This window comes from Anabrus simplex, chromosome 4, assembly GCF_040414725.1.
Source record: "Anabrus simplex isolate iqAnaSimp1 chromosome 4, ASM4041472v1, whole genome shotgun sequence".
Lineage (NCBI taxonomy): Eukaryota > Metazoa > Arthropoda > Insecta > Orthoptera > Tettigoniidae > Anabrus > Anabrus simplex.
Window position 1 is genome coordinate 327,608,934 of NC_090268.1, and position 13,334 is coordinate 327,622,267.

At 37.3% G+C, this 13,334-nt stretch overlaps 1 protein-coding gene across 2 annotated transcripts in view; it reads right to left on the minus strand.

Annotated features, from left to right (window-relative positions):
• Positions 1 to 13,334, minus strand: part of LOC136871953 (calcium-independent phospholipase A2-gamma) — a 65,339-nt gene that overhangs the window by 48,477 nt on the left and 3,528 nt on the right. For both annotated transcript variants that reach the window (XM_067145707.2, XM_067145709.2), the window contains exons 3-5: positions 7,894 to 8,031; positions 7,325 to 7,479; positions 6,703 to 6,821 (exon numbers count right to left, since the gene is read on the minus strand). In XM_067145707.2, the coding sequence (XP_067001808.2) occupies positions 6,703 to 6,821; positions 7,325 to 7,479; positions 7,894 to 8,031 (412 nt within the window). The remainder of the gene's footprint in view (positions 1 to 6,702; positions 6,822 to 7,324; positions 7,480 to 7,893; positions 8,032 to 13,334) is intronic.

Here is a 13,334-nt window from a genome sequence, read left to right on the forward strand (position 1 = left end):
AGACCTGCACTTTATGAGGTGACACATGGTCAGTGTGACGAATCCTTTCAGCCATAATTGTTGTTTCTCCAGACCGGGGTAGCCCTCTCACCATTAGATAGCACCTCAATTAAAGGTTATCACCATAGGCTGAGTGGACCTGGAACCAGCCCTCAAATCCAGGTAAAATTGCCTGACTTCGCCGTAAATTGCACCCAGGCCCTCCAGGTGAGAGGCACGCAAGTTAGACTGTGGGACCGGCTTCAAAAATATTAATTACCAGTATGCGAGTTAAAAATCTCTATACCAGGAAACTTCATCGGTTTCCTGTAAAAACTACTTTCAGTTCAGCAGCTTTTATCAGCCAAACTCTTCAAAATTTTAATAATGCCAAGCCGAACAATAATCGACCACAAATCTTTTTTAATTCTTTAATCTAATAAAATAAAGCACATCAGATACAAAAGTGCCCAACATGATGGCAAAATCACTTCTTTTTTAAATCTTCCATTGTAATTTGGTCACCGGTATACTATTTGCAGTTAGTTTACAAAAAACTTGCACCACGTAAATTAGGCCTACATCGACTTTTAAAGGTTATGTTGAACTCGAGAATATGGTTTCAAATGTACCGATTCCCAAAAGTTCTTGAATGCATTATATTCAATTCTGCCTGTCACTAATCACAATCAAATTGGAAAAAGAAAAAATATCATCAAAATTTAATTACGATTATTCATGACCTTGAACTCAGCTGGGAAGCTCGCTCGCTGCACAAATCAGTACTAGTGGGAAATGATACAAACTTTTTAAATGCAACGTTGCGCAAATAAAACGACAGCAGTTTTTATGATATAGATGTTGATTCCCATAGGGAATCTGAAATATTTGTCCTGAATGAGCAAATTTATAATACCAATATAAATGGTCCGTTATTGGACATTATAAATTTTCCAGCTAGCTCATTCTTGGTTGCCAGCGTTTCGCCCTCGTGTGCTAGGGTGGGCTCATCAGTTGGTACCTAGCACACCTACCAATACGCTGGCTAGTGCATGCTAGGTACCAACTGATGAGCCCACCCTAGCACACGAGGGCGAAACGCTGGCAACCAAGAATGAGCTAGCTGGAAAATTTATAATGTCCAATAACGGACCATTTATATTGGTATTATAAATTTGCTCATTCAGGACAAATATTTCAGATTCCCTATGGGAATCAACATCTATATCATCTGATGGCCAAGCAGGCATCAATTTTTAGTGATGAGACAAAGTCTCTTAGTGCATTGGCACTGCCGGTGGCTCCAGTTAGCCTACGCAGTGGCCTCCACGGTATGCACTAGCCAGCGTATTGGTAGGTGTGCTAGGTACCAACTGATGAGCCCACCCTAGCACACGAGGGCGAAACGCTGGCAACCAAGAATGAGCTAGCTGGAAAATTTATAATGTCCAATAACGGACCATTTATATTGGTATTAGCAGTTTTTATGACATAACACAAAAACATAAAATTCCCAGTCTTATATTAGGGCCAAAAGAGTAATAAGCAATCCCAAGACCTCCCATGCCTTTATCTACGCTATGAAAAGTTCAACATCTGTTCTGGTCTCGATAACATAATCATATATGATAATATTAAAACACTAGATTTGTGTTAAGAAGGAACAGTTTCGACTCCTGCCTGAAAGCCCTGCGACTATGCAATACCCTGAGGGAAGTGCCAAAAGCGTGTTCGGCGATACAATCAAAATAATTTAAAAAATAAACATCTAACCCTGGACATAATGTACCGGTAGACGTTTCACAAGTACAAACATTAGACGAAACTCATTCCGTCTTCAAGAAAAGCCGTCAAAATGCGCTCTATCTCCTTCCAATTGTTGTGGTCACTCTCTGCTTTATGATTTCTGAGGATTCTCTAAACAATACCACCTGAATGCAAAGCTAAGACAGTCTCTGCAAGTTCACTGCCGATCGATTTTCCAGTATAGTACTGGCTCTAATTATCGTAATGACAGGACAGTAACGCCAAGATCCATGGGCATGCTGTAGCCATCCTTTCGTGAGATACAGTTTCTTGAAAAATGCTTCATCAAGGATTCAGCACTGATGGGACTGAAATTTCTGGACCGTTGATCTGGGAAATCGTTTCTTCGAGGAACGGACAATGCAGGATGTTTACAACATGATTTAATTATGAGGCTCGCGAGACCATGTAATCTGAACGAATAATCTGGGAAAACGTAGTTTCCGGGAACAGATAATCAAGGTTCCACTCTTTACATTTGCTTGGTACTTCCTTATTCCAAACAAGGTTTCTTACACTCTGATAGAATGCATTGCCCTGTTGCACCCGTATAGGATATAAACTTCATGGTTTTCATCAGTATTGAATTGTGATCACAATAATAACTAAACTTATGTCGTAATGGTCCACGTTTTCAATACTATATTATGCAATGTTTACATTATATTTTTAATCTACAAACTAGTTTCGGCCTTGGCTGGCCATCGTCAGCCTTAATGCAAAACAGTACAAACACATCTAATAACTAAAGCAAATGTATAAACACACACAAATGACGTTAAAAGGTGTTAAAAGCATATAAACAATGCACAGTAGAGTTTTCCACCTATTCAATACTAAGTTGCATTTACAGTATTTACATTACATGGGACTAGTTTCAACCCTACTCGGGGTCATCATCAGCCATATTAAAACATACACAAAATATATGGCGAAATCCTAAAACATGTTTTCTAGCAGTAAGAGTTTTACGAAAAATATAATTTTACAATATGAAGTGTGGTTGAAATGTTGCAAATGAAAATGAAATATTACGTGTTATGTAGGTGAGTAATAATACAAGTACATTGTACATGCTAAGAATTCTGGAACAAAAGAACAAATAAGGTGCTCTGTGTTGTTAAAATTTATAGACTCATGGAATTCAGTAGGTCCTGGTGATACATAACGGTTGTGGACCGAGTGCTATGGCAATAAGAATGAACACAAAGTAAAATGACACATATATAAAAATATACAGGTATGTACAATGTCTGAGTAACAAAATGTGTAGTCGATACTCTCTGGAAGAAGAGTCGACTAAACACTGTATCAGCTTAAGCGGATAATTTGGCAGTTGGTGTATTGAGTAACCAAGCCGTGTTGATGGGCTGCATAGTTGATTGTTGTGCAGAATGTGAGTTTTTGAATTCTTGTTGAGAAGGAAGTAGACACTGCACATGGTGATATTAATTGGTGGAATACTCAGTTCATAGCAGAAAACAAATTGGACCTATTAAAATTGAGAAAAGCCAGTAAAAAGCAAAGTGCGCAGAAAAGGAAAAGATTAACACAAAGTGAATGGACTTACTTCGCGCTGTGGTGTGTGTAGCTTAGCTGATAGTGTGCTACTGATGGCAGAAAGGGAAATATGGGCAGGGAGGAGAGCAGGCGCATGCGGGTTGGGTAGAGTGGAGGTGGCTTGGAAGGGGATGGGGTGGGGTGGGAGGTTTGGAAGGGGGATTTAAGGTGCACCCTTCAGCTCCGCCATCATCAAAACAATTTAAGTAAATACAGCTGCCTAAGTGTATTAGATATACAGGATTTCACGTCTATGCTTAAATTGGTTATAAACAACATTTATTCCAATTTTGATTACATTAATTACCAACAAGAAGGACTGCCTATGGGATCGCTGGCCTTGGGTATCTTGGCTGAGATTTACTTGGATTTTTTGGAACACACCAAAATTGATAATAATAACTTTGACAACATCCTTTTCTGGGCAACATATATAGATGACACCATAATAATTATGAACAAGAGCATAACAGATTCTGCTATCACTCACTCTAAATAACATTGATCCACATATAAAATTTACACTTTAATCTGAAATTGGACAGAAAATTAATATTTTAGGCTTTACTATTATCAGTCACCCAGGTTACTCAAGATATAAGATTTTCAGAAAACTTACCCAAACAGTCACTACAATCCGGCAAGATTCTTCACATCCTCGAATTTACAAACGAGCAGTGTACAACAGCATGGTGTACCGAGACTTCAATGGTCCAATATCAAAAAGAGACTTCAAACATTGCATAATATAATATTGAAAAGGTGGACCATTATGACATAAGTTTAGTTATTACTGTTGCACCCTCTCGCTAATCTCCATGTCCAGCCGTATATTCTGCATTAATTCACTCCCTAGGTATTTGAAACTGTCAACAATTTCAAGACTTTGATAGACAATTTTCACAATTTATTATTGTATTGTATTGTATTGTATTGAACAGGTGGATCTATAAATATTATTATAATATTTGTGATATAATTTTCACAATGCCTTTCCCTTGTCTTTCTCCTCTTAATATCACCATGGTCTAGCTTTTCTCTGCACTAATTTTCATACCATACTTTTCAGTTTTCTTATGCAATGTTTACGTTTTTAATCTACGAACTAGTTTAGGCCTTGGCTGGCCATCATCAGCCTTAATGCAAATCTGTACAAACTTTTCAAGTTGTTCTTATACTTCTTTGCTGTTAGTTGTCCAGACCACAATATCATCAGCAAATAGTAATAACGTCATCTCCCTATTCCCATATCCTTCCTTTGGATCCTTTACAACTTCCTCCATAGCCATTAGAAAAAAAAAAAAAAAAAAAAAAAAAAAAGGCGACAGCACACTCCCCTGTTTTAGTCCAGTTTCATTTCTAAACCATTCTGTCTTTCCAAACAGAGTCTGTACACAGCTGACACAGTTTTTGTACATTGCTTGCACCAATTCGAGTACCCAGTCTCTTTTTTGACCATGGTTCCCCACACCTCCCTGGAAACACTATCATATGCTTTTGTTAGATCTATGAAGGTCATGACCAGATCCTTTCCATATTCCCAATTCTTTTCCATTACTTGCCTCATGCTGAAGATTGGATCCACTGCAGATCTTCCATGTCTAAAGCCATATTTTTCTTCTTGCAACTCTCCTATCTTTCTTCTCTCTATTATTCTTTCCAGTATTTTTGCCACTTCTGATAAGACTGTGATTGCTCTATATTTATTACAAACTTTTTTGTCCCCTTTTTAAAGACTGGTATTATTATTCTATTCTCTCCCCCCCCCCCCGTCTTCTGGCACATATTTCTGTCTTCATACGCACTTTAACAATCTGTACACCCATTGCACTCCAACAGGTCCAGCAGCCTTTATCATTTCCACACTAATTTCATCCATTCCTGGTGCCTTCCCCATTTTCATTTTATGGATTGCTAATTCCACCTCTGACATGGTTATATCATCATCTACTGTTCAGTCCACATACTGTAGTTACTAGCGTCTCCTCTGCACAATTTCTCACATTCAGCAGTTTATGAAAATACATCTTCCATCTTCTCTTTATCTCTTCTAGATGTGTTATCAACTCTCCATCTTCCACTTTCCTATTACTTTGTATAATACCATACAGCATTCTTTTACTGCCTGCTCCATCTGTTTCCATCTTTTGTGTAAATTCTTCCCAACTTTTCTTCTCTTACCAATTTCTTACATTTCTGTTTATTGTCAAGATACTTCCTTTTGCTTTCTTCTTTTTTATCTTCATTCCATTCTTGCCATGCTTTCTTCTTTTCTTTCACTGCTTCTCTCACCTCATTCCACCATGGTGTTACCTTTTCTTTCACTCTCATCAATTTTCTAGCACAGGCACTCTCTGTCCCACCTACAAACACCCTTTTGAAGTTGGACTATTCATCTTCCACTTTTCTTTCTTCAGTAACTGGAATGTGTTGTTTCAGTCTCTCCAGAAATTCTTCCTGTTCATTCTTATAATTTAATTTCCACGCTTTTACTTTAGTATCTCATATCTCCTATAGCCTAATTCTTCTATTTTCCCCACTGCCATTTTTGCTATTACAACTCTATGATCTCCATCAGAAGCTTCTCCTGGTAAATCTGTTACATCCATCAACTGTCTGCCATTTGTCCTTTCCACCAGAAAGTAATCAATTACTGATTTTATTCTTCTGTCACCCCAGCCTTATCTAGTAATTTTCTTCCAAAACCATGTATTGCCCACAATCATTCCATTCCTCTCACAAAACTCAACTAGTTTCTGTCCTCTTCATTCCTTTTCCCGTATCCATATGGTCCGATTTTCTACAGTAATGTCCCAAAATTGATTTGAGATTTCTCTTGTTCTTACATTTCAATGACAACAGCTTTTACTGAGCTGATTCCAGCAAGCTCTATAAAATCGAACCAATTCTGAAATTAGGATGTAAAGTTTGCAGTCCATAAATCCTCTAAGTTTAACAATATTTCCTTATGATAAAGATTTTCTATGTTCATTTCAAAGTGCCATCCTTGTTAAAAAATTGCTTGGCCAGCAGTGTTCTGACGCAGTCTATCACTGGGAATGACTGCATTAATAATTTCTAACAGTAACTGTTTTCCTTGTAGTTTAATCAAACTCAGAGCACTTACTGTAAAATGCATACAACATATTTACTGGAGGAACATGCTATTTTTCTGCCCCGATGCATCCTGTTCCCCACATTGGTGCGGATGGTTGCCTAGCCATACTTTTTCTCAAAACACCATCATCACCACTCCCCACATTGGATAACTGGGAGTAAATTGTACTTCATAAACTGTTTAACTTGCACGGAATGCATCATGAAATTTCAAACAATCTTCCTTACATACATACATACCCATGACACCTACTAATATTGCACCAGTACTAACACCACAGATGTAGTCAAACATTTCAAATACACGTTTTCCCGTTAGCTCTTCCAATTTCTTCAGAATCTCGATAACAATAACTCCCCTGAAAAAGTACATAAACCTAAAATTAGCATAAGTTTAAGTGAAACACAATTCAGCTAAAAGATGCAAAATAAGGAACACAGTGAAAATTTAATGAAGATTCTCAAAAGCTGGAAATAACTGAGAAACTAACCCAGGGTACATTTTCACCTAAATATAAGCAATGTTTTGAGAAACATTCTTGTAAGTACTAATAAACAGATTATTTACTGTAGACTTTTCTAAAAGTTCCAGATTTTCTGTCTAACTTTTAGTGGTTTTCCAGAGAATATTTCTTGATGGCATTTTTAATGCAAGATGATCTCAATGAATAAGTAACTTATCACTTAGCACTCTGTCAAATATCAGCATATCTATTCAGTTTCATTAATGGTACCAACTTAAAAGAAGAAAAACCATGAAGATAAAAAAACACTGTTGCTACCCTATCACATATTTATTTATTGTGTTCTTGACTAGGTTAGCTGCTCTTTCTTTAAACAATTTCCACAATAAATAACTCACCGAACTCCTCCACCATCAATTGATAATATCCTAATTCCTCGTGCTGGTAATGGATCAACATGACCTAACATTGCTAGCCCCTGTCGTATAGCCCCCATAGTAGACATATCATCAGTCACTTGTCGCAGACGTAATAATAATAAAATTGCTCCTTCCTAGAACAAAATTTAAATTTTTAAAAAAAAATGTTTTTCCTTCTACAACTGAGATGTTTTAAGAGACAAGGTTATAATCCAAACAGCAAAAAGTCTAGTTTAAGTTCTAAAACATATTAAAAGGCACACTATCACACACATTTCTAAAACTTGTGGTATTGCAGTCCTGGGAAGATATGAATGATGACAATGGAAAGGGAACAAGATTTATCAAAGTGTTATGTCTTTTAAGGTTCAGAACATGTATGTTCATAGACAATCAGAAAATGTTGCTCTCATGGACAACACTTTCCTGGCTATCATTATATCTCAATTCATACAAACAGTACTCAATTTTATCAATATTATCAATAAGTCATAAAAAAGAATACTTCAAAGTATCAACTGAATTTTCTCTCAAGATGACCATCATACCTTGATAGCAAAGTGTTTGGCTTCCTCATATTGATCAAGATGATCTATAAGATCTTCCAGGCGCTTCAGTCTCGAAGGAATACTCTCAGCTGTAGCAAGAGATGATACAACATGTCTAGTTCTGGAACTAATACTGGGCTGCAACAAAACAGTAAGGTTTATAGTGAAATGTTAATTTCTGTATGATACTACAACAACACTTACAGCAATTACAATAAACAATCATACATACATTACCTGCATGTATGTACTGGAAAGGAACAAACAAATGTCATACAGTATAGGTAGACAGATAGGAGAAACAACAAGAGGAACTCAAAATAGGATGAAGAATAAGGCAGATCTTCAGTCTTGATGAGGGAAGTGAATTGATGCCTGCCCTCCTGATGAAGCTGGGAAGTATGAGAAAAAGTGGATATAGAACTGGGTGGGAATGATAAGGAGTGAGCCTATCTATTTGTAGACGCCAGTATATGAAGATATGGAGATTGTCCTTGTCCTTTTGTGTACAGTATCCACGATTGTCCTGTCTCCTCTTTCTGTTCCTCCTTCACACACTGAGCTGCCTTTATGTTCATCCTATTTTGTGTTCCTTTTCTTGTTTCTCCTATATATTATATTATTACATTACATACATCACAACTGCTATTCAGGACTCTGATGACAAAGCTTCTCTGAATGAATTGAAAGCCTCCATAATCCTTTATGCTGACCTCATGGCCACCTCTGTCCTAATGTCTTTTACTTAAAAACGATTTCAACATAAGAGGTTAACAAGCATCTCCTAGATCTCTTTCTGGCCTCATACCCTTCACTACTGAGTACGTAAGACTCTTAGATAACCTACCCTCCTCCATTCACCCCCTGTGAATGTGGGCAGTAAAATAACACCCATGCTATCCTGTTCCTGACGTAAGAGATGACTAAAAGGAGAACCAGGGGCTCTCAAATTCGGAGCTGAGTCTGGAACTGCTTCCACTTACTTGTGTTAAGCTCCTCGCTTTTATTTTCTATCTGACCTCCCTTGGTCAACTCTTGTTCTTTTCCAACCCCAATGGTATTAAATTTTCAAGACCTAGGGAGTCTTTCAATTTCACGCCTTTCCCTTTCTTTTGCCAATACCTTCATTTTTCAAAGTGTCAGACCTCTTACATTTTCCTCCTGATTAGTGTTAATAAAGGAGGGTTGCCTAGTTGTACTTCCACCATCACACACACACACACACACACACACACACACACACACACACACACACACACGACCACATATCAATGAAACTGATTCATATAATAATGTTACTGGTTTTACGTCTCCCTAAACCAATTTTTTAAACATGTTTAAAGACACAAGGGTGACAGAAATTTAGCCTTGCAGGAGTTATTTTACAGGCTGGTAAATTTACAGACACAAGTTATGCCACCTGGGACTCAGCAAGCCAGCACTCGACAATATAAAGTAGTCAAATAAATAATAAAGTTTAATTATTCCACCTATTCAATACATAAAAAGAGATGTTAATAAACATGGGCGCCCGCAGGATCTTTTCCAGGGGGGGGCACATTAACAATTTTCTTGAATATAAAAACCAATATAACGTCAGCAACATTAAATTGTTTACAGAAACTTCCAGTTATAACATATGCTAGCTGACTGTCAGTAATTTCAGTTTATGAAATAATCTAGTATGATATTAAACAATTGAACATCAACATCTTTAGAATTCCAGGGGGGGGCAAGTGCCCCCCCCTTGCCGGCGCCCATGTTAATAAAGAATTAAATCTGTAAATAAAACTATAGGGACATGTTTTGCCCTTCAATTAAGGGCATCTTCAGCCTAATCTCAATCTGAAAGTTAATTAATCAGGTACCTGATTGTAATTAAAGTACATATGAATATGAAGATGATGTTGGAAACGTGTTTCAAATGGTGAGCTAAATGGTTGACAATAGTTTCAATACGGACCAAAATATGAGAATTATAACATGTAATGTAAAGTAGAACGGGACTTCACAGAGTTCAGTGCGGCATATAAGTCGAGTTCTTTGGCTTAGTCAACGTGAGCTCACTCAGTGAACCCGTAAGTCAGTAATAGTTTACCCAAGGTAGAACAGAACTCTACAGAGTTCAGTGCAGTGTGTCAATATAAAGGCTTCTGATTGTCTGTAAGCCTGCAAAGCCAATTCATAAGAACATTCTCTTCCAAAGAGTTCATTTCTAACTTAGCATATCTTCGTAACAAATATCTCCCTCACAATAATTCTAATTTTTTTTTTGGTAATCATTTTCACTACTTTTAATGTCTATTACCTCCAGCTCAGGCATAAGATATCCAGAATCTATGCTGTTTCCACTCCCATGCAGCAAAGAGCAAAAAGAGTGCTTTAAGGATAATTTCACCTGCAAATTCACTTCCTTCTCACAAATAAACAACTGATTTCATAGCGAAATGGGGAAACCACGAAAAACTATCTCCAGGGCTACCGACAGTGGGGTTCGGGCCCACTATGTCCCGGATAATATTTATTTTAGGAATAAAGTCCTTGCTTACTTTGCTGATATTGTTCAGAAGGAATTGAAGGTCTTCTAAATTGTTAACAAGTATCATGGTGTCATCTGCATACCAGATGGTGTTTATTTGCTTCCCGACAATCTCGATTCCTTTATTGACTTCAGCACGGATGATTCAAAAGATTGCTTCAGAGCGCAAAAAGGATTGGAGAGAGGTTACAACCTTCTCTCGTACCTGTTTGTATTGTGATCTTTTCAGTAATGTGGTCTCCAATTTTGACAGGAGTAGTTTGGTTCCATTATAGCTTGTTGATGATGAACACATCTTTACTGTCACACCTGTTTCAGCTGATGTAAGGATATTATGTCTAATGTTGTCAAAACATTTTTCATAATCAATTAAGCAAGCCCTTTCAAGTTCAAAAATAATGGAAATATATTTCAGATATAGTCAAAATGGCAGAGTAAGTCACTGGCATAACTAAGCTGTTTACACCATTTCCATCAATTGACTCCCACCCTGGTATTTAATGCCTTTCAGTAAATGATCCATTCATCTACTAACGTCATTCCAAGCCACCTCTTCAGTGACAGCTCGAAACATTCAACTTAGTTGAGCTGTTCATCTCCTTACTTCCAAATCTTTCCATCCCAAAATTTGAAACATTTCCGTAGCACTACACTTTTCTCGGAAATCACCCAGGCCAGGTCATGCTGCTTTCCTTTTAATCTTTTCCAGTTCTTGGATCAAGTAATCCTTGTATGGGTCCCTAATTGAGGTCTTACCACAGACTTACACACCCTCTCCTTTACATCCTTACTACAACCACTAAATACCCTCATAACCATATGAAAAGATCCGTAACCTTTATTTGCAATCCCATTTATGTGATTACCCCATTGAAGATCTTTCCTTATACCATAGCGAGTAGAAGGAAGAAGTGAGATCACTTCCCTAGTTCATTGGTTCCTCCGCTAGGCCGCTCTCCCAACAGTATTTGAGCTTGAGCTTACAAGTCAGCATACAAATAAAAGACAATTATTACATGCAAAATATTATGCTTTTGCTTACCATTCCAGAAATCAGTTGTCAGATAGTTTAGATAGCTTCCAGGTAGACTTTGTGGTCTTAGAATATTTCCGTTCCTTTCTCATTTGTCTTGTTCCAAAATAAAATTGACATTACATATAATGTAACACAAGTTTAGCGATAATGTCCGCAACATGGTCATCACAGCATCCAAATTCTTTTGAATTAATAGTGATACCGTGCAAACTGTTCACTCGTAAAATATATCGCCCCATAGACTATGTTCACAGGAGAGTTTTCGTTCCACTACACTTTCAACTTGCACGAACACATTAAAAACTGCTCTTGAAGGATGGGTGAGGAAAGTGCTCTCAGTGCTGTATTTATTGCTATAGTCCCTAATAAATGTGAGGGCTGCGGCAGGTATTTCTTCTGTAGGCTTTCTGTGGAGCAGGCTAACACATTTATGATATTTTGTGACCTTGGATACATTGCGTACTACATATCCTCCTAGATAATAAATCAAACACTCCTTTGTAAGACTGCGACTATCACTGTTAATTAGACCTCAATTGTTCTCCCAGTCCAGTAAGAGGTCATCCATGTTCTCAGTGAAGTCTAGTGCTTGTCTTATTTTATTTTGTGCATTTTTTACTACAGCCTTATTTGCCTCTTCTGTCTTCTTAGCCAGCGTTCTCATTTGATTGATGAATGATGTCAATGTCAGTTCAAATTTGGGCTCACAATTACTACCCAATGACAGGGCAAATTTGGTTGGGATATAAATAGACTGCAATATGTGTAAATTCAGAAAATTTATTTTTGGAGGGTGATCGTCACAACTTAATGAGCGTAGTATACTAAAGTGCCGTACTAGTGGATCTTGAATTTGGCTGTGAGCACATATCGGAACCCATTATTCCATAAATACTCGGCCACCGTTGCTATCTGAGGGTTGGTATCTGTCTGGCTACAAAACTACGATAGGTAAACACTTCTTCTTCAAACCACCTAAAAATGAAGCAGAATTTTCAAAATGGGAAAAGGCAATTCCCAGAAAGGACAAGGAACGAAGCAAGTAGGCAATTTTTCCTCGTCGGTATTTTTGTAAGTTTTATAAACTCAGCACTGTATTTGCACTAAATAAAAGAATACCATCACCAAATCACACGCTCTTTACTTTCACTTAACAATAATGCACGACAATTAAGTTTTTGTATTCACAGAACAACACTACCGAACATAACCATATTACAACTACAGATAACCAACCCTCAGAAAGCAACGGTGCTGCCCCTAGCGGATGATTCATCACAGTCCCTATACTAGCCAACAGGGAACAACTTAAATGCTCGCACTTTCTCTTCTACTCGTTATGCTTATACAGCAAACTCTTGATTATCCAAGTTAAAGGGTACCAGTTAATCCAAAATACACGTTCTTACTGGAAACTGTCTATTTACTGTACTTATAAAAAACATGCTACATATCACGTTTAAAAGCCCACTGTACTACTTATGTGCAGGTCCCTGGAAACTTACAAATTATTTACAAAATTACATTTTAAAAAACACTATTTTGCAAGACTTGCTTTCAGTTCACTTTCGGGAAATAATCGTTTAATTCTTTTCTGTTTCAGTTTTTCATTCACTTCTTTCTTTCTTCTGACAATCCTCATTTTCTGTAGAGTCAAAAAATCAGTATAGTCAAACGAATTTTGTCCTGCGCACTCTAGTAACAGATCAATGCATTTCAGTGCCTCTGTGTGTGTTATTACGGGTTCCTCGATTGCCTAATCTTCAGTCTCCTTTAATGTCAGACTTTAATGTATATGACTGATTAAAGTGTTCTATGTAAAAAAAAAAAAGTATCAGGCTTCTGTTTTTATTTTTTTAAATCCAA